This window comes from Sceloporus occidentalis, unplaced genomic scaffold, assembly GCF_023333645.1.
Source record: "Sceloporus occidentalis isolate IW3139 unplaced genomic scaffold, rSceOcc1.0.p SCAF_41, whole genome shotgun sequence".
NCBI lineage: Eukaryota > Metazoa > Chordata > Lepidosauria > Squamata > Phrynosomatidae > Sceloporus > Sceloporus occidentalis.
This window is the reverse complement of record NW_028317021.1, coordinates 6,007,328-6,029,555: the sequence shown is the minus strand read 5'-3', so window position 1 is coordinate 6,029,555 and position 22,228 is coordinate 6,007,328. Positions and strand designations below refer to the sequence as shown.

The 22,228-nt window shown below is 40.8% G+C and overlaps 1 protein-coding gene across 11 annotated transcripts in view; it reads left to right on the top strand.

The window, feature by feature from the left end:
- CLIP1 (CAP-Gly domain containing linker protein 1) overlaps positions 1–22,214 on the top strand; it is a 93,184-nt gene extending 70,970 nt beyond the window's left edge. For 6 of the 11 annotated variants that reach the window (XM_089489692.1, XM_089489695.1, XM_089489693.1 and 3 more), the window contains 7 exons: positions 4,258–4,310; positions 5,560–5,580; positions 9,897–10,014; positions 14,335–14,485; positions 16,189–16,238; positions 19,128–19,252; positions 20,492–22,214. In XM_089489692.1, coding sequence (XP_089345818.1) covers positions 4,258–4,310; positions 5,560–5,580; positions 9,897–10,014; positions 14,335–14,485; positions 16,189–16,238; positions 19,128–19,252; positions 20,492–20,714 — 741 coding nt within the window. In that variant the 3' untranslated portion in view covers positions 20,715–22,214. The remainder of the gene's footprint in view (positions 1–4,257; positions 4,311–5,559; positions 5,581–9,896; positions 10,015–14,334; positions 14,486–16,188; positions 16,239–19,127; positions 19,253–20,491) is intronic. The other 5 variants (XM_089489694.1, XM_089489703.1, XM_089489699.1 and 2 more) reach the window with 1 other exon arrangement.
- The last annotated feature ends 14 nt before the right edge of the window (positions 22,215–22,228 follow it).

Here is a 22,228-nt window from a genome sequence, read left to right as displayed (position 1 = left end):
TTGTTTGATTTATATCCTGCATTTCTTCCAACGCGAGACCCAAAGCAGCTAACAATATGAGCTGAAACAATATACATTTAAAGCAGTGGATAATACAGATTTTTTTAGAAGTAAGCAAACAATCACATTAAAATATTAATTTGAAATGTTTTTTTAAAATCTGTTAAAATATAATAATTATGACAATGATGAAAGTACAATACAGTATGCTGAAGAGAGCAGGGAAGGGGCCAATGTAGCTTTCAGTGGGAGGGAGTTCTGAATTGGGAGCAGCCACCAAGAAGGCTCTCTCAAATGTCTTCACCAAATGAGTACCAATCCTGGGAAAAGAATGGGATACAAATAAATATAATAAATATAATAAATGTACCTGTGATAGTGGTGCCTCTGAGAGAAAGCCCTCATCCAAGGATCTTGAAACTTGGTCAGTCTCCTTTCAGGAGGTACGCTCTTTCAGATAGTCTGGACCCAAGCTGTTTAGGGCTGTATAGATCATAACCAGCACTTTGAATTGTGCCTAGAAATTAGTAACTATGATTAGTAACTATGTAAGGTGTTGAATCAAAGGATTTATACGCTCCCTGTAACCTTTTGATGTGTTGTGTGTTGCTGGGTACCTTCAAGTCATTTCCGACTTATGACAACCCTAAGGTGACCCTGTTGCAAGGTTCTTTTGGCCAAATTTTCACAGAAGGGCCTTTGCCTTCTTCTGAGGCTAGGAAAGAGTTTCTCAGCTAGTGGTTTTCCATGGCTCAGCAGAGATTCCAACGAAGCCTGATCTCTCAGAGTCATAGGCCTCTGCTCAAACTACTACACCATGCTGGCTCTCCAGCCTTGTGATATAGGATAGAATATAAATATTTTATTAAAAAATAAATATGACACACAGGGGTCCTGTGGCAGCGAAGCTCATGTGGAGAGGATCTCCTGAAGCTAGCCGGTTTAAAAGCTTTTGATCTGCAAGAGCAGGATTGGAATTCTATTAAAAGGATATTTTTGTCCAGGGGAAGTTAAAACATGATAAAACAAGTGCTATGCAAGGATGTCCGCATTGTTCAGTCTTTGAGATTTAGTGCCTTCTAAGATAACTGTGACGAGGCTCCAACTTATGTTGCAGGTATTTTTGAGCAGTATTGCTATGGTAACAATATAAATTCTGGCCAGGGTGTCTTAGGGAATCTGTATATGGATGACACATTTTGCAAACTGAATGAGTATTGTTTCATCAGCGATTTACACGGACGTTAAGGGGCAGGGTTTAAATGTTGTGTACAGTGGATCCTTGTTATACGCTGGGGTTTGGTTCCAAGATCCCCCGTGTATAACAAAATCCGTGTATGCTCAAGTCCCATTAAGTATAATGACACAGCAAAATGGTGTCCCTAATAAAAAATGGAACATCAAGGTAAATTTATACTCTTTTGGAATATTTTCAAACCGTGTATGCTTAAATCCGTGTATAAAAAATCCGTGTATAAGAAGGGCCGACTGTACTTGGGAAGGAAAAATGGTGATTTTATCCGCACAATTAATAAAATAATTAGGAGCTTTGTAATTAATTAAAGGGTTTCCAGACAGATAATATACTTAGCTGGGAGGGGGGATTTCTACCTTGTGGTGTTTCATAATAGCCCATTGCAGACTTTAAAACTCTGTGTAAGGATGTCTTAAAAGTTGTATGGCAATTTTTAAAAACACTCTACCCAAAAGATTTTTTCTCTCTCTGGAGATGTGCCGGCTAAAGTATGGCTATTATGATCAGATTTTTCTGGACTGCTGAGTTGCTACTTCCATATTTACATGCCATCCAGACAAAGAATCAGTTAACAAGACTGCAGAGACAGCAAACGTTGGAAAACATAACTCTCAAAACTTTATATTTCTCTCAAATACATTCCTGTCCTAAAGGTCCACGTGGGAAGGGTACTCAGATGTACTGACACCATATATACCATAAATATGGGCCTCATCACTTTGCCAATTGCCATTGATCCAAGTAGGAGGAGTAGGGAGAGAAGTTTGGTTTTTTTGGCAATCACAGAGAGCTAAGGTGCTGTTTTGACTTTGAGGCAGTAGTCTAACTACTACTAGAAGTCTACAGACATCAGGTTGCACCATTTAGTGGAGAGCAAAATGGTTGGGAAAGGTAATTTAGGGCCTGAACAGAAAGGCCAAAATAAAGCTGCTTTGGGTCACTTTGGATGTATGCTGTTTAAGTGCTGCATGAGTCCCAAGAGGCCGGAAGCCATGCCAAAGCCACACTCCAGTCCTAGGGACTGGAGCACAGCTTTGGCACAGCTTCTGGTCTCTTAAGATGTGTGTGTCATTTAAACAGCATACCTCCAAAGTGACCCGAAGCAGCTTTATTTTGGCCTGTCTGTTTGGGCCCTTGCTTGCCCTTTCATCAGGCACCGTGTATAGTGGGCAGGAAGACTCCTTTTTGGTTTTCTATAAAATGGTGCCCCTGTGGGATGGCCCTTAGAGCAATGTATAAACTCTGGGGTGGTGACAAGTTAACAGGAATTAACTGTGGGGAGGTTTGCTGTCCTGAGGGCTTCCTTTTGGTTCTTTGTGAAGCACTGTGAGGGGTGCCTCTGGAATTAGAAAGAAAGTTGCAGAGTCCATCCAGAGAGGAAAAGCAGCACATGAACAATAATGGTTATCAGGATGTAAAGAAGCGAGTGAAGGGTCCGAAAAGAAAGGGCCAGTCAAACTGTGCATCAGAGCAAGAAGTACCTCCTCTCTCAATAAATCAGAGCTGAGGCTCAGATTTCAAACTGTTGCTTTCGCTGTCTTTTAAAGACTTGACAATGGATGTGTTTTCCCTTCAGATTGTTCTTTTTTCCATATCTGGAGCTTTTTGTTTCAATTTCTCAATTTCAAGGCAGATAAATTGAGGCAAAGAGCCTAGGTTACCTGCCCATATGGGGGAGGCAGATGTTCAACTGGCCTCAGAAGCAGCAGAGGGCTTTGGTGCTATCAGGGAAATAGCTATTTTTGACTTCCAGCACAATATGGGAGCTGTTCTAGGCCAAACCTCCCATGGGTTGCTGTTACTCTCTTATCTCTTTTTAAGTGAATGAAATGAAACTACGTGTGAAAGGGATCTAGGAGTCCAAGTAGACCACAAGTTGAACATGAGAGAACAGTGTGATGTGGCAGCTAAAAAGGCCAATGCTATTTTAGGCTGCATCAATAGAAGTATAGTGTCTAGATCAAGAGAAGTAATAGTGCCACTGTATTCTGCTTTGGTCAGGCCCCACCTAGAATATTGTGTCCAGTTCTGGGCGCCACAATTCAGAAAGGACATTGAGAAACTGGAGCGTGTCCAAAGGAGGGCGACAAAAATGGTGAAGGGTCTGGAAACCATGCCCTATGAGGAACGACTTAGGGAGCTGGGGATGTTTAGCCTGGAGAAAAGAAGGTTAAGAGGTGATATGATAGCCATGTTTAAATATTTGAAAGGATGTCATATTGAGGAGGGAGCAAGCTTGTTTTCTGCTGCTCCAGAGAACAGGACCCGGAACAATGGATGCAAGCTACAGGAAAAGAGATTCCACCTGAACATTAGGAGGAACTTCCTGACAGTAAGGGCTGTTCGACAGTGGAATGCACTTCCTTGGAAGGTGATAGAATCTCCTTCCTTGGAGGTCTTTAAACAGAGGCTGGATGACCATCTGTCAGGGATGCTTTGATTTGGATTTCCTGCATGGCGGGGGGTTGGACTGGATGGCCCTGGTGGTCTCTTCCAACTCTACGATTCTATGATTCTATGATTCTAAGTGAGTAACAGCAGCTTCCTTGGAGCTGAAGGCCAGGACCTTCTGAGAAACATGGAGAAGGGCTGGCTGGGGACTCCTGAGAGAGGAGTGAATGTGGTGGGGAGGCTGAACCTGAGATGAAGATGGATAAATGTGGGCTCATCTCAAGGTACACCAAACTTTGCAGCCAACCCAAATTAATTTCTGGGGAACACTATGAGTGTGTGTCTATGTGTCTCTGTGTGTAGGGGGGATACAGAGGGCAGTATTCATCTCCTTTCCTGCTAAGAATATCCCTTGCTAAGAATAACCAATATTAATGAATACTGGAAAAGTTGAAGACCTCTTTGTCTTTTCTTTTGCATGCTGGAAAAACAGAATGCTTTGCCATGGCCTGTCTCCAAACTAGGGACAGGCACACCATGTTTGAAACGGATGCTGGTCGCTTTTCTTCTCAGCATGCCTGGTAAATGTGAACTTGTTTTTTGTCTTTCAGCTGGACGAAGAGAGATCTGTCCTCAATAACCAGTTATTAGAGATGAAAAAGAGGTAAGCGTCTGTGTATGCGCATAGGGTAGGTAGGACATACAGGGAGGGAGAATGAGAAGACAAACCCATGCGGTTCATGCCACCCCCTGTAGTTGAAATAATGCTGGGATTGCACACTTCCGTCATTCAGAGTGTCTTTGCATGTGGAATACTAAATACATGCAAACAGTTGCATCCTTCTCATCACTAAAATGTGTGTGGAAACGCTTGCCCTTAAGAAGCATTGAACATTGCTTAATCTAGCACATGCCATCCTGTTATTCAGTTAGATGTTCCCCACTCTTCTCTGCATTTCACACTCCGATAGCTCAGTGCCGTTTTTAGTAATTCTGAAGTGTTCCTTTATTGATCTAACAAATGCCCAAAGCCCCCATGCCGATCAGCTGCAGAATTCTTCACAAAGTGATATTGCTAAGCTTATAAAGCTGAAAAACAAACATCTCCATCCAACCTGTTAACACACTACCTGCAGCAAACGGACACCTTTGTATTCAGCCAGTCATGACATTTGTTGTATGGTAGCAAATCAGACAGTTAAGCCAAACAGAGACTTGGCCCAAAATTTCCAGTTTTGTCATTCAAGACCTAGCATGAAGTTTTCTTTCTGACCTCTTGGGCTATGTGATGCAAAAAAGCAAGACATCTCATGCAGCATGGGGTGGCCAGGCTTTGAGCTGTCTTCCCCATCATCATCTTCCCCCCCCCCATAAGAATGCTTTTTTATTCCTACCACCCCTCAATAGTCCTTGTGAAATATGAAAGTAGGTATTAGAGAGATTCTAGCTGGAAAGGGGGCTCATTGTTACTTCAGCTCATTAGACCCATTGTGGATTTGCTAACTGTCTGACTTGTCTCTGAGCCTGCGCTAATTTCTCAATACTCATTTCACTCCTCTCTCTTCCCTTTCCTACCCTTGCTTCCTTTGCTATATCTGTGTGTCTTTAATGGTAAGACTAAAGAAAGTCTATCCCCGTTACAATAAATAACTTTTTTTTCCTCCAACAAAGTGGTTGTACATATTTTTGGCTGCCTTTTGTTCCCTCGGTGTCTTGCTTTTTTTTGTTTTGTTTTGTTTTTGTTTTTGTTTTTGTAAAATACTCAGCAGTATTAAATCTTTTATTTTTTATGTTTCTTTTTTACAACAACAACAGAATTCACTTCAGTGCAAATTCAGTTCTTCCTTTACTGTATTTCACATTTCTCTTCCATGTTTCTAACATGTGGTTCTTGTTATCTTGCATTTTTAAAGCTTGCCCAGTATCACTTTAAGGTACTTGCTTCATTATTGGAATTTCTTGATTTCTTTTGTGGCAAGGGAAGAATCTGGGTGGTCTTTCTAACTGGGGGCTACTGGGAGTAACTGTGATCTGTTTGGTAACTGCCTTTCAGCACAATCTATCAGGAATGTCTCCTGGAGATGTGGAAGAGTACAGACCAACCCAATTCAATGGGATGTACCCCATTCATTTCATTCTGGCTCGCACAAGAGATGTCCCCAGTGAATTTGAACCCTTTACCGGCTTCAATGTCACTCCAGTTACTGTACGAACTTGTTGCAAGCAGTGCCCCACTAAAACCTGTTGGAAACGGCTGTTAAATAGGTTTTTTGATCCATGTAGGTCCACTTTTCAAGTTGAAAATCACTTATACAAGAACACTGATGAAATTTTCCAACATGACTGAGCATGTAAATTGCTGGGATATCTATAAAAAGTATATGGCTACATATGTGTATAGTTTACCATTCCATATGCATCTTCCAATAATTACTTCCAGCACTGGCCATATAATTTCCATCTAGGAATGAACATTGGCAGAGGTTATTATCACACGTATTTTACCCCTACAATAAAAACTACAATAAAAAGTTGGCTTGCTTATCAATGCTATTTCACTGTCTTCACCAAGGTGCTAAATGTTGGGATAGAAATCTTATGGTTCTCTAGATGTTGTTTGAACTTTAATTTCCAGCATGCTTTGGCATTGTCTGTGCTGGCTAGGGCTGCTGGGAGTTGCACTCCAACAACACCTGGAGGAGGGACATATGATTCCAGATGGTTCTTAGGAGTAGGAATAGGAAGCATGTGGAACATCATCGGGTGTTATGTATCATAAAGGTTATCATAAAAGTTTTGTGCTGACAGATTCATTTGGAATATTTGAGGGATTGCACAGGGAGAGATTTTGGTGGTAGAAGGAGTCAGATGTGAGTGGTCTCTTAGAAGAAAAGATGCTTGAAATGAGCATCTATTAAGGTTGTTGCCTAATCAGAAACAGGTTATTTGAATTATCGTACTGATTAAATCTGTATATCAGAAAAGCATTCTTCTTTTTGCTTTTGGATGCTGCCTGAAAGTGTCAGTCGTAGCAAGCATCCTTACAGGTTAACAGGCATGTCCCCTTGACTCCCAAAGAAGGAATGCATAATTTATCTTTGTGTCTGTGTGTGTGCACAGCCATGCTCCTACCCTGAGCAGAGCTTGTAGAAGGAACTACAACTCCCAGAATCCCCTAGTTGGCATGGCAGATTGGAGACATTGTAGTTTGAAAAAGTTGCTTCTTTTGGGATTCCTGTTGTAATTTTTTGATGCTCCTCTTCTTCATCCCTTGCTCAGGTGGCCCTGGTAGCTATATGAGGGGTATGACTGTTGCTTTAGTGGTCAACCCCTGACTCACAGGAGCTCCCAGTCTTGTGCTCAGTCATTCTGCAGGATCGCTGTCAGGCTTAAATGTCATTGAGCTTTTCTGGAACCAAAACACAGCCCTTCTGATATTTCGGAGAGCCACTGTGGGCCGCTGTTCAGAGGCATGCCTTGATTTCTTCAATTCCTCCCCCATTTTAGAAAGCAGAAAAATCCGATCCGGCTGTAGTGTGTCCTATAGTGTCCGTACATCCCAGATTCTCCACTTGCTGCTTCCATTACTAAGAATACACATCTACATAACTTTGCAAAGTCTTCTGTGATGTATTGCCATTGTTGTTTGTGTTGCCGTTTCTCCTGGGCTACTGCAAGGATCATGCTGCGTTTCACATGCTGGTTATCGTGGTTCTCATTAGCTCTAAATACTGTGGACACCGAACAATCTTTAGCTTGGGCCTTTGGATTCTCTCTTAGTCATGCATTTTGTGCTCTCTGGGTCGGCGTGATCTCCTTTCCTTCTCCCACTCATCTCTCTCCCCTTCCTCCCCCATTTTCCCTCCTTCCCTTTCTCCCTTTATCTGGCCTCCATGCAGACATGTCAGTCTGCCTTAAAATTGCCTGTTGACTTATGACAAGACAGTTGATTTCTTGGGGGTTTTCTTAGGCAAGGAATACTCAGAGGTGGATGTGCCAAATCCTTCCTCTGAAATATAGCTTGCAGCACCTGGGGATTCCACCTTGTTCTTGTCAGTGGTGCTCTTGGAGAAGTTGTTCTTTAGTGATTGTGTCCAGAGAAGATGGTAGTATTGGGTGAAAGACACAGGAGGCCTCTGAATGAAAACCACAACTTCCTTCTCATGCTAACGTCTCCTAGTTTTAGCTTCATGATGGCCATTCCATAGCTTCTAAAAACAGTACTTGGGGAGACTGCCAGAAAAACCAAGAGGGGATGGATGACACTCTAATGCCAGCACTGATTTAGTGGTAGAAAAATAATGAATGGTCAAGGCAGGCACATACTTGTGCTTCCAGAAATCCCAAAGGAACATTGTTTTAATTTTCTTTGTTATTATTATTATTATTATTATTATTATTATTATTATTATTAACCTTTATTTATAAAGTGCTGTAAATGTACACAGCGCTGTACATACAATCTTTTTAATTAGACAGTTCCCTGCCCTCAGGCTTACAATCTAAAAAGACATGACATAAAAGGAGAAGGGAAAGGTGGTGGGGCTAGTAGGCTAATACATATAAAGTACATAGCAATACAGGAAATGGTTCGATAAAACAGGCACCAAAAGAACATCAAATAGCAAGCGACAATTATGCAATGCCTTCAGTTTATTCCCGAATGAGCAGCTGCTCTCTGTCTTTAGTCTTTTTCACACTGCACAGTTGTCGCACTATCATTCCACTTTAACTGTCTTGGCAGCATCTTGTGTAAACCTCAAAGTTGAAGTTTAGGGAGAGGCATTTAGATTTTCAGCCAGGGAGCTCTAGCACCTCACAAAATGACACATCCTAGGATTCTGTAGGATGTAGCCATGGCAGTTAAAAGTGGAATCAAAGTGCTGGCACCATGTAGTGTGAAATGGCCCTTAGGAGATAAAAATAGCATGCTTCAAGTGCTTATGGGACTATGAGATTTTCAGGACTACGTGGCAGCCCTCCCAACCCAGCACCCTCCAGATGTGTTGAACTTCAGTTCCCATCATCTCCAGTTCGTGTGCCCATTGGCCTGGGGTTCTGAATGTTGTACTCGGAACAGTTGGGGAAACCTTGTTTGGAGGCATCTACTTCTCATAATTAGTCTCTACAAACATTTTGTTTGTTTTAATTTTTACAAAATAACATGTGGGTGTCTATTTGCTTATCAAGCAAGTCTTAAGTCCCAGCTGCCCTGCTCTTCTTGGATTGCCTCCACCCCAAAATACCCTTTTAGAATGTAGGCTAATATGAGCTTGAAAGTCTCACAACTTCCAAACACGCTGTTCAACAAGGGTGGTCTGAAGATCCACCAGTGTCCTCTCTGGTATTGCCTTACAGTCATCTGTCCTAAATGCTACATCACTTGAGAAATAAGTTTCCAAAAAGCATATGAAAAGATGGTGGTTAGTAGTTTTTTCTGGGTTTTGGGGGCTCTGTGGCCATGTTCTAGTGGAGTTTATTCCTGATGTTTTGCCTGCATCTGTGGATGGCATCTTCAGAGAAATGTCAAAAATAAACTCTTCTAGAACATGGCCACAGAGCCCGAAAAACCCACAAAAAAATTATGGATGCCAGCCATGAAAGCCTTCGACTTCACAATGGTTGTTAGTGTTGTTGACTTGTCCTATATGCTGAATAATTTGAAATAATTCTAAATCTTCCAGTGTTTTAATATAATATTCTACAGACCAAGTGTTGCTCTGTTAAAATGCTCCCAGTTACTAAGTCTTCAAAATTTGCTTTCTGAGGAAATGCTGACATTAGAAGAAATTAGTGCGGACCACTTGATAATTCCAGCTTCATCTCTGCTTTGCATGCCAATTGTGTAACTAAGCTTTGCATGTACATTTTGTTGCTTGTTAATAATTATTCCAGGAGGTAACAAGATCTAATATTAGGCTCACTCTGTGCAATGCCCTTCACACACTTTTCAATTCTCTGTCTCCCAGTCTTATTAACATCTTTCTTTAAATTCAAATGGATACGATGATAAGCAGATTCTGGCATGAATCTACATAGGTAAAACCTTTCACTTTATTTCCTGTTTGTAAAATCCCAAATAATTTTGGCAAATATACAAGTCTCAGCCAATAACACTAGAACTGTAGCTTCCATTAAAAAAAACTATATCTACTAATATAACCCTATTTAGAAACCAGTCTCTCTTTTTTCTTAATTTTTAAAGAATAGCAATGGATTAAATCTGCTATTTTGTCTGTCTCTCTCTTAGAGAATCTGACTTAAAAAAAGAAATTGATGAAGAGAGAGCTTCCTTACAGAAATCCATCAGTATTACTAGTGCCTTGATTACAGAGAAGGATGAAGAACTGGAAAAACTCAGAGACGAGGTAAAGTTTTAAAGCTTATGATTCATATTAATTCTACTGACTACACTTGTCCATATTCGCTAGGGTTAGGGGCACAAGACCCCCCGTGAATGTGGAAAACCCACAAATAACCCCCCAAAAAATGAAATGCAGAGATATAGGATGGGGGACACCTGGCTGAATGAAACTACGTGTGAAAGGGATCTAGGAGTCCAAGTAGACCATAAGTTGAACATGAGTCAACAGTGCGATGCGGCAGCTAACAAGGCCAATGCGATTTTAGGCTGTATCAACAGAAGTATAGTGTCTAGATCAAGGGAAGTAATAGTGCCACTGTACTCTGCTTTGGTCAGGCCCCACCTGGAATATTGTGTCCAGTTCTGGGCACCACAATTCAAAAAGGACATTGAGAAACTGGAGCGTGTCCAAAGGAGGGTAACTAAAATGATGAAGGGTCTGGAAACCATGTCTTATGAGGAATGACTTAGGGAGCTGGATATGTTTAGCCTGGAGAAGAAAAGGTTAAGAGGTGATATGATAGCCCTGTTTAAGTATTTGAAGGGATGTCATATTGAGGAGGGAACAAGTTTGTTTTCTGCTGCTCCAGAGACAGAACATGGAGGTATGTATGCAAGCTGCAGGAAAAGAGATTCCACCTCAACATTAGGAGGAACCTCCTGACAGCAAGGGCTGTTCGACAGTGGAACAAACTCCTTCACAGTGTAGTGGAGTCTCCTTCCTTAGAGGTCTTTAAACAGAGGCTGTGTTGAATAATAAAATAAATAAATAAACCTTAGGAGGGTACAAAATAGCATCAGCATTGTCACCAGGTTAGCCTCCCTGGGGAAAGCATTCCAAAGATGGCACAATCTCCCTTCTTCATCTATCTCTTGGTGACACCAGTGGCTCCTTTCACTTATTCCACAATTTTCCAAAACACCCTTTCTTTTCCTCCTTTTAGGGAGCATGGGGTATGGATTTTAGTGTTACGCTAAGGCGCTTTACAGACCATCCAAAAAGGGCGATCTGCCGGTGCCGCTGGTTGCTGCGTCCGGGAACCGCAGCGGACAAACCACGCCATTCCCGGACGCAACAAAAAAGAAGCCCCAAAATGGCAGCTCCCACTGGCTTTTACAGTCTCAGTCCTTCAAAGAGCATTAGTACTCACCATCCACAGTTGGGAAGTCCAGATGGTGAAGTGGCAGCTTTTAAAGATTGTTATCCCAGAGGTGGTAGTGGGGAGATTCCAGCGTGAAATTCTGGCAAGCCATTGCTGCCAGTCAGTGTGGACAGTACTGAGCTACATGGAACCATGCTCTGACGCCAGGTAAAGCAGGTACCTGCGGACCTTGGCTCCTTGTATATTCTTATCATAGGGTTTTCTTGGCAAGATTTGTTCAGAAGGACAAGGTACATAAAGATAATAAAGGTAATACATGCTCTAAGCCTCAGGGGAAGGCATTGGCACCCCTCCTTTGAACAAATCTTGCCTAGAAAACCCCATGATAGGCTGCCATAGGTCGGAAACGACTTGAAGGCGCAAACCACGCACACGTGTTCCTTCAGTCTTGTGGAACACTAGACGGCTTCTATGTAAATACCAGCTCTTGCCACAGGAGGCCACATTGAGATAATAAAATGAATAGGGATGAATAAAGCTACCTTGCAGTATCTTTCTAGTAAAGCAAACAAGAAATCAAAACTGGGAAACATCCAGTAGAACCCCTGGGGAAAGCATGAGACACAGCTCAAGATGCTGAAGAATGATGTTCTATCATTCAAAAGCTGACACATTTCAGCCTGTGGATATTTTAATGTACTATTCAGGGGCTGTTAAAAAAAAAGATAAAAGACAATATATGAACAGGTACGTTCAAACGTCTTGCAGTGTAAAATCAGATTAGGATCTATACATTGCATATAGTCCATACGTTCTTTTTTTTTTATGCAGAAACATATGACCTGAAAAAATTCTGATATTTCTTGCTGGCAGCTCAAAGCCATGTGTGTGTACCTGCCACTCCGCTGAACCATTCAGATTCATTTGATGGTTTGGGCAAAACTTCAAAAGTCTTCTAAAATAATTCAAAAGTGTCCAAAAATCAACAAAATGCAAGGCAAAAATGTAAGAGAAATAGGATTATTTTTCCCCTCTAAGGAGACAAGGAGCTACACATAAATGTATTATGTGAATTGCTGTGGATTTTTGCACATTCACATGGATGTTTTCACTGTCTTGCATAAATTTGCATTTGTTCGCCCTCCCTCTGCCAAAAATGAGCAGCCATGCAAATCCATGTAAAGCACATGGACGGTGACACGTTTGAATGTGCATCCTTGCAGATGCTCACAGATATTTCAGTAAAAACCATGAAACTTTTCTCTACAGCATTTTGGGTTTTTTTTTTTCTGGAGGGGTGTGCAAAATGTCTGACCTCCTCCAAATTGTGTGTGATACTTTCCTTAATTTCATTTGTCTGAACTCCCCACACTTTCTGTATATTTTAATTTAACAGTTTAAGGAACTTCTTTGTTTCATTATGATTGTCAAGTATCATTTAGACTTCTATGATCAAAATTTAAAAAGGCATTCATTACTATATTTAAAGAGTTTTCTGGGTATCCAGCCTTGTTACCATAAATCTGTTGCCTGACTTTGAATTGAAGTATAAACCATACATTTCTAACTTTTGAATTGAGGATTAAACCAAATACGACAGCCTGTTAGAGAAACATATCATAGAATCTATACTGATAGATAGTGATTAAAAATCAAAGTAAATTGTTGTATTAAACTGTTGTATTAAAAGAACAAAACAATTAAAACAATATGATGTAACATTTTAGTTCTTTAAACAAAACATTTGAAGTTCTTGACTGCTGTATTTGTCTTGTATTACTACATGGCCAAGGAGACAGTTAAAGAAATAATCTCATTTTCAAAGTGTATTTTTAATGGATCAGCGGTATCCAAGACAGCATGATGCAGGTGTAATGTTCACTTGAAACATTTTTATTTGGCACTGGTGAAAGGAGTATTTCACACAATGGCATTACTTTTCCTCTTATGTTCATTTACTTTCCTCAAGGAAACCAACCGCAAATTATGTTAAGTAAAGCTGTAAAGATCTGTCATGAAACTCAATGATCTGGTTCATAGTACTCCAAAACATAAAATGGATGCAGTCTGTTTATTGTATAGGCAGAATATAGGAGTAGGGAAGCCTATATTGGTATGCTGCATAGTTCTTCATAGGTTCTCATGCTTTCAGAAAATAAGTCCAGAATGGCACCTGAGCCATAAGAAGCAGCTATTGGGACAAACTTATATTGAATATCCCACACGTGTTTCTAATGTACAATCCTTTTTAGAAGTATGCCTTTAAGAGATACAGTTCCCTAGACATGCTTCTGAAGTAATGGAAGTTGTGGATCATCTAAACAATGAAAGATATGTCTTGCTCCACTCTACTACTTGTAAATGCAACTTTGACATCAGTGCTAATAGAAATGTCAAAACGTTATGTGGGTAAACAACTAGACCTCTCAGAAGGTATATAGTGACCATCTTTGTAATATAAGGAGCATACATTCCAGAGCAAGCCATTTCCTGGAACAAAATCACTCTCTAATGGATCTCAGATTCTTGGTGCTGGAAAAGAGAAATGCTAGTAATGAGAAAACCCCGTTGCCAAAGGAAATTGAGTGGGTTTAAAATTAGAAGCCTTGGTCCTTCAAGACTTAACAAAGAAACTGAATTTGTTCCATTCCTATAAAAAGACCTTCCAGCCCAGTTATGTCCACTGTGCCCTTGAAAGTTATCAGTTTGTTCCAGCATATACTCATACAGAAATGTCAACCTTCTTTTCACATGCTTTCCACCGTCAGCAAATTATATTGGAGTTTTGGGGATTTGAAATTTCTTTGTATGCAATATTCAACTATTAATAGGATTTTACATTTCATGATGCTTATGTGTATGCTTGTGGTCTTTGTATTTTTTTTGTATAGCCCACTGAAGAACATCTTAAAACGCTCAGCAGTCTAAGTGCATCAAGCTTTTAATTATTGAACCTCATTCTTCCCCATGTTGAGATGTATCTCCTTTTTTCATAGCAAAGAAAATAACCTGAAAATATGTCCTTATACATATGTTTGGGGGAAATTTACAAGAAGAGCAATGCAATTATATTTCCCCCTCTTGTTTGTTTGCTAGCATCTGGAAGTTATAAGCACATTGTGTCCAAACAGACCATTTCTGGCTACCGTGATTAGTATTCCTTTTATACCTTTAACTAGATGCATTTTCTGCCAACATCTTCTCTTTTGTATCTTTTGCAGGTCACAGTGCTCCGCGGAGAGAATGCCACTGCAAGGAATTTGCATTCGCTAGTTCAATCACTGGAGTCTGATAAGCTGAAACTTGAGCTAAAAGTAAAGAATCTGGAACAGAAGCTCAAAGAGATCCAGAGATCTTCTCCTTGTTCCACAGGTACAACTGGGTCTGGTCATTTTTGCTGTTGAAGCTTGCAGGACACAAATTGATGCCAAGTAACTCACACTTTGGGTCCCTTTAGATCAGTGATGTCCAAACTCTGGTCTCCCGGGTGTTTTGGACTTCAGCTCCCAGAAGCCTCAGCCATCTTGGCTAATGGTCTGGGAATCTGGGAGCTTCTGGGAGCCCAAGTCCGAAACACCTGGAGGGCCAGAGTTTGGACACCACTGCTTTAGATGTTCCAGTTCGGTGGGGGCCCCTCCACACAGTGACACCAGAAATCTTCATGGAATGCTGAAACCTTGCTTCATCTCAATCCATTCTTTCTAAGAAGGCAATGACTTCTTTATTTGTTAGTAATTCAGTTGGGATGACCCTTCTCATTACCATTACATGGCTGACATTGTTACCTGATAACTTTGCACGTGGGAGAGCCAGTTCTTCTGCGAACTCTGTCTCTTGAAACAGATCTTGTAGTACCTTTGAGAATAGGACATTACCACTTGAGCCCTGTCTGTGCAGCGGTCGCATCATTATTTATTTTTAAAAAAGAAAGAAACATGTCCATTTCAGAGCAGCTATTATCATAGGTCTTTGCAGTTGCGCAATGGGGGCTGCTGCCGCTACCATCATCTGACTCCCCCTTAAACCTGCTGCCTTGTCCTATAGCTTTATGCCTTTGGGGGGGTGTTATTTTATTCATTTTTATTTCAAATTTTTCACACAGAGTTGGGTACTGCTATATAAGTTGTTGTTTTTTTTAAGAAAAGAAAAGAAATAGGAAAAAATTAAAGGCAGTCAGCCTGTTTGGGAATAGTGAGGTTGGGGGACACTGATACTACATTACTGCCAATATCACAACTGCCCCTGCAGCAACATTTCACACCTGGGGACTAATGCAATTGGGAGTTCATCGATGGATTTCCCCTGTCAGTGAAAAGGGACATCACAACCACACATAGGGAGTGTAGCAGCTACAGTCAGAGGTGTCGTCATGCAATTTGTATCACCAAAGCTGCTTTTTCCCGGCTCTCATAATGGTTTAAAAGCCACATGTAGTAGTCTCCTAACTGTGCAAAAGAAGCTGTAGCATAAGCTTTTGTAGACTTGGTCTCAAACATGCTACAAGAACCTTTTGCATACTGATATGCCAGACGAACATGGCTATGTCTCTGAAGTCTTGAAAGCTGCCTGTATTCTGTTCCCATGTGGCGACATAATCTTACCATATTTCTACACAACTTCAGAAATTTCCCAGAGTAAAAGGCTGAATTCTCCTTACTGCATGGAACAATAATACAAGTAATTGGCTCAGCAGATGGAGTCACTATTTCAAAATATAACACTGGGAGGAGTGGGCAAATGAAGAAGCTTTTTCGTGGTGTCAAAAGAACGGCATGCTTGACACCTGATAAAGCTTCCGGACAAGAACATTCCAAAGAACAAATGCTATGACAGAAAAGGGTCTTTCCTGGATGACTGCTGATCTTGGCATGGCCAGGGTATCTCTCTTGGATAGGGCCATTGATGTCAAACTCCAACTATCAGCACATGCTTTTTGTGTTGATCTACAATTATGTACTGAAATTATAACTTCTTGAAGACCAAAGGCTTTCTGTGTCTATGACAGAAGCAATAAAACAGTTGGGAGTATTCCCCCCATTCCACATACGCCTTCTAATTTTTTCTTCTTTTTCAAGATGACACAGCTGGTGAGGCTGCACAGGACGAAGCCACTCAAGAAAACCAGGTATTACTTCTGCCTTCTTGGCCCCTTCTAGCAATAACAGTAACATTCCACAAGTTGGCTGCATAGGCCCTTAATGGAGGTTGACTCCTTCCCATTTCCTTCTTGATGGGAAGAACGAACCAGGATAGTGTGCAGTTGTGAGCATTGGGGCCAAGTGTGTAAGTGAGTAAGAAATCAATAGCAGAATGTCAGAGGTAGCAGTACATGGCTGGGTGAAAGAGGGTGTAGAAAGCATGGCGGGAGGTAGGTAGACATAGCGAGTGAATAATACAGTCGACCCTCCTAATCTACAGATTTTTTATCCACGCATTCAAGCATCCACAGCTTGAAAATATTTTTTTAAAAGTATAAATTCTAAATAGCAAAGCTTGATTTTGCCATTTTTTATAAGGGACACCATTTTGCTATGCCAGTGTATTTAATGGGACTTGAGCATCCACGGAGGGGTCCTGGAACCAAATCCCAGCGGATACCAAAGACTTGCATGCTGTATTTGCTTATATGCTCAAGGTCTGGGAGCATAGAAATTTGTCTTATACCACTTTAGATTATTTGTCCACTCAGGCTAGTATTGTTTTCTGCAACGTTCCCTGGTAAGAAAAGAAAGTCAGTTTGGGGGCAAGGTACCTCAAATTGATTTGCTTCAGTCCTGTGGTGGTATAACAGTTATGTGCAATGTGAAAGTATATGTAAAACAAAATAAATTTATTTCAGTCTTGATCTGGCCTAACATTAATGGAATTGTTTGTAGATTCTCTGATCAGAAGGTTTCACAGCAATTGCCCATCATCAGACTAACAGTGTTAGTTCTATGAAATTGCATGCCAACGTTAATTTCTCATTCCTAGTATGTTCATCTCACTGCTTCCTTACTCTTTGCAACTAATAGGTGTTTTGGGGATGGATCCATTCTCTCCCTGTTGGAATGGAAATGGACTAGTACTCAACAACTGAGTGCATGTTTTACCTGCTGAAGGATCTCTCCCTGGCAACTCCTGTAAAACATTTCTGAAGTAGCCTTGAAGAAGACCTCTCCCTGTCCCCCTCTCTCTCTGAAATCCTGAAGAGCAAGCTTTCTATCATAGGAAACAATACAGGGCCAGAGGGATCAATAATATGACTTGGTATAGGGCAGTGGTAGTTTGAGTTTAAATGTACATGCCGACTAGAATTGCCAGGCTGAAACCTGGAGAGGGCTCCTGAAATTAATGGTGTTGGAATAGCTTGGGCCAAGTACACTCCACAGATCATATTGAGGCCACAAGGGTCCCCTTGAAAAAACAGGAAATATTGTACTAAAAATGTCTCCAGGTCTTGGAGGGGGGACAATGTTGCCATGTTCGAGGCCCCTCAGGCTATTTTAGGCCCAAAAGAGAAGTCTTTTTAAAACTGCGAAGTAAAACAACTTCACGTTTTGAAGGCTTTCACAGACGGCATCCATAGTTTTTTAGTGGGTTTTTCGGGCTATGTGGCCACGTTTTGGGCCATCTGGCATGTTCATCTGAAGATGCTAGCCACAGATGACGGTGAAACGTCAGGAATAAACTCTTCTAGAACATGGCCACATAGCCCAAGCTTGCTTTCTGATTTTAAAAAGGCCTCTCCTGGGCCTAAAATATTTTTGGGGGGTGGTGGCATTTTGGAGGGGTAAGTTTTAAAGAATGTCAGGGGGTGAGGAGCATAGTCCTTCAAGGACCCCTGGAACACCATTACAGGCCCCCCAGACCCCAGAAATTGCCTATCCCTGAGACAGAGGTTTAGACCAGCAAGAGCAAGGGTGATATCCTTCAGATCTACTTTGAGTAATGTGTTGCATACGTATAGGCTTAATAGCAAGCTGCAAAAATTAACATACTAATACTTCGTTTCTCTTTTTTCCCCTTCTTGCTGTCATCTGGTGCTGGAACTTTTTTCCTCCAATCAGCATATGGTTTGTTTTAGCTTTCTCTGCTTTTTAAAAAGTTGTTTTATTTATTGACTCTAAAGGCTCTCAGAGCGGCTTACAATTATTATCATTTTGAATTAGACAGTTCCCTGCCCTCAGGCTTACAATCTAAAAAGTTTTGTTCGCTTTCATCAACTTGGTCTTGTCCAGCAAGGGAGGTTTGCCTCCCTTACCCATAATATTATAGTACAGGGTCACAAATACAATAAAAATAATGTTCAGTAGATACAGGACAAAGAAAAGAGACATAATTTATGTACTGTCACAAAATGTGGTGATGGTCACTGGCTTGTTTTTTTTAATGGGGAGCCCGATAGACATGTCCATAGAGGAGGTGGGCTTTCTCCATGACTAGTAGTCCTGATGGCTCCCATAAGCGTCTCTGTCCAGAGGCTATATACCACTGAAGACTAATTTCTCAGTATCCTGCTTTTGTATCTTGGTTCTGGGCTTCCAGGATGCATCTAGTTGATCAATCTAAAGTAGAGGACAAAAATTTTATTTTTTTTTACTAACCCAACAAAGGAATTCGTAGACATTTTCAGACTCATCTAAAATATGCCATCCTCAAATGTGCCACCTGAGATGAGGTCTTCAACCCATCTCATGACAGCTTTTCCATATCAAAATTCTTGGCCCCATATCAAAATGGGCTTATCTGGAAGCATTGCTGTCTTGCACAGTAATTTTCCCTGGTATAGACATTTTACTCTTCCACATCGTTCTGTAAGACTGTGGACTGATGCAGTTTAGTACTTAGATGTTATTGTTTGGACATTCCATAAATAAGACTAGCAGAGGGTTGTTGTTTTTCCTTGTGCTGCTTTGGCTTTCCGCATTGCTTGCACGACAGGATATGTTTCTCAGCTAACATTGATTGCTACTCTGAAACATTTTGGGTTTCTCATCCTGTCTGCTATTTCTTCCCACTGTCAACCCTGCAGATTGATTTCCTGAATTCTGTAATTGTGGATCTTCAGAAGAAAAATGACGAACTAAAATTGAAAGTTGAAATGATGTCAGAGGCTGCTCTCAATGGCAACGAAGAAGAAGTTACTCAGTATGACAGGTCAGTTACTTTTGGTACCAGCTGGGAATCTGGGGCGCATTTTAGCACCTCTGCTGAGCTGGTGGTATCTATGTGACAATATATTTTTTAAAAAAAACCTTGCTTTAAAATTTAGGTTCCTTGCATTTCTGGTTTTAAAATGGTAAATTTTAAAATTCTCAGGTCCAGAATATCTGAAGGATCAGATCATCCAATAAATCAGGTTGCACAGATGTTAAGATTTGGGGGGAGGGGGGTGTTCTCTCACGCTCACCGTCTTTTTAGGCACTTTTATATGAGTACAAGAGAAGCAGCCTTCTTGGTGGCTGCTCCCAGATTTCAGAATTTTCCCAGGATGTTTTCTCACAGGTATGCTGAGCAGCTCTACAAGAGGAGAAGAGATTATATGTGGAGGAGTTTTAAAATTCACCTCAGTCTTCCCCATGTGCTGCTCAGTGAGCGAGGCACACCTAAGCAGTAAGGAGAAGGAGGACAAGATGGAGGTAGTTCTAAAGAGGAGTAGGGCCTTAGAGGAGAGTTCTTAAGGGATGACTTTGATTTATTGATTGGATTTCTATCCCACCTTTCTCCCAGGATGGGATCCAAGGCAGCTACCCATCACAGTGGTAAATACACTGGCAGGCTGTGAGAAAAGACTACAGAATAAAATGATTTTTTACAAAATAGGCCACAGCCTCCTTTATATGTCTGCTCTCCAAATCCCGTACTACTGGCCGTATTGACCAAGGCTGATAAGAATTGTAGGCCAAAAAAGTGGTACAGGTTACACCCTCCTGTATTATATACTGATAGGGAAGTGTATGTTTTGGCCTCCTGGACTAATTTAAAGATGGGCTGAACATCAGAAAGGATCTTGTGCCTATGCTTCCACGCTTCCCTTCCGAAGCCTGCCCTGTAATAGAGGTGCACAGAAAGTAAAGTAAAATAACTTTATTGTTAAAAGCTAAAAGCCGTCACAATGTGATACTGGTCCAGCCAGTAGATACAAAAGCAATATACAAACACAGAAATAATTCTTGCTTATGGAAAACTGTGAGGAGCCCTAGTGTCTCCCAGTTCTGCCTGTACAAGCATTGTTAGGTGATCCCTGACAACTTACCCAGAAGGAATCTATTTCTTTCAGGTTCCTCTTCCCCTCTCTGATTTCAAATTACAGCTTCTCGCAAAAGCATAATAAAATGGGAACGTGGTCCAACGGAAAGCATCCGGGTTTACTTATTCAACTTTTAATTTTCACAGTGAGGAAGAAAGCCAAGTCAAAAAGAAGCCTCGCCTTTTCTGTGACATTTGTGACTGTTTTGATCTCCATGACACTGAAGATTGTCCAACTCAAGCACAAGCACCAGACGAACCTCCACATTCAACGTACCACGGTAGCCGCAAAGAAGAGCGCCCCTATTGTGAGATCTGTGAAGTGTTTGGACATTGGGCTACAAACTGCAATGATGACGAGACCTTCTGATGCAGGAGGGGACCAGGGAGAAAATCCTTTCCTCTGCGCATAAGCCAGACCACGTCCGCCACCAGCATCCACGTGTGCCGATATCTGGGGGGGGGAGAGGACAGCCACCCTTTTGGCAAACTACTTTATTCTGCCCTTGCTCAAAGATCAACAAATAATAATTTATTTACGAGTTCATTTTCAACTTCTCGATTTTCATCACCTTTCAAGGGAAACTTCCCTTAATGTCATGTTGTTTACCAATGGGGGGGGGGGGAACACTAGTTACATTTTAGCTTCTTTAAAAGACCTTTAAAATTGTGCTGTTGATTTTCATATTTGCACTAAGCTCTTAAAGCTGCAGTTGTCTGTTTTTAGATTTTTGTAAAGCTTTTCGACACTGGAATGAGTTAAGAGAGGAGCTCTTTTTTAATTCTTTTCACCTTAGTTCTCTCTTGATCAAATACATGAGCTCTGGTGCGCTACCTAGAGATCAGTAGTGCCTTTATTTTCAGCAAGATTTCTTAGCTGTATGAAATGTTGTATAGAAGCAGGTAAGGAAACAAGCTACTGTGGGGCAATTTTTACCAAGAAACCTCCATGCTGTGCACACTGAGAACATACCTTTCCGTGTTCTTTCAGCTTCTGTAGAGTTGTACATAAGTACATATAAATATATTTAAGAAAAGATTTATATTTTGGAAAATTATCTTATTGTCTTCAGTGCTTCTTCTCTTCATCTGAACTCCTCAGAGGACCTTTGTGCACAGTGCAGTATCTTGATCAAATGACTAACTAGCCTCGGATTTGGGAGACTTTTTTTGTAACTGGGATTTTTTGTTTGTACCAAAAAAATATATCTTCCAGCAGATTTATTTCCTGTAAGAGGTTTTCTTTTTAAGTCCATTCAGAAAAGGAGACTTTTTAAATTAATAATTTATTTATTTCCTTTTCAGTCTCGGTTTTGTTCCAAATGAATGTAAAATAGAAAATTCAATATCAAATAGTTGTGGATTTTCTACGAAGCAAAATCTTTACGAGAAATAAAGGGAAGAAAGAAAAAAAGGAAAACCAACCAAACACACTGTTATGGGTGAAAACTATGTCATGCTTATTTTACTGCATGTGACGTTCCTGGTGACATTACTCTGTCACGGAGTTGATGGTGTGTGTACTACTTAACATAAGTAAAGGTGATAGATACCACATAAGCTGATTTTTGAATGTTTGAAATACAAATGTTTTTTTTTTAAGAAAAGCTTCCCTGCTGTCTGTACATTATAGAGGAATTTAACTCTTGTATAAGTCTGTATATATACATATCTATATATCTGCACCGCTGGTGTATTTTTCCTCCAGATTACAGACAGTATTTGGTTTATGAGTATGAAGTCAGTTTAAGGTAATTGTTTGAAATTTGGAGTTATGAATGTATAATAGGGATAGTTTTAAAAAAAGCAGGGAAGTCAGTATTAAACTTGAGTGTACTGTATCTTTAATAAAATGGTTATTCTCTTGTCACTCCCGTTGCATTC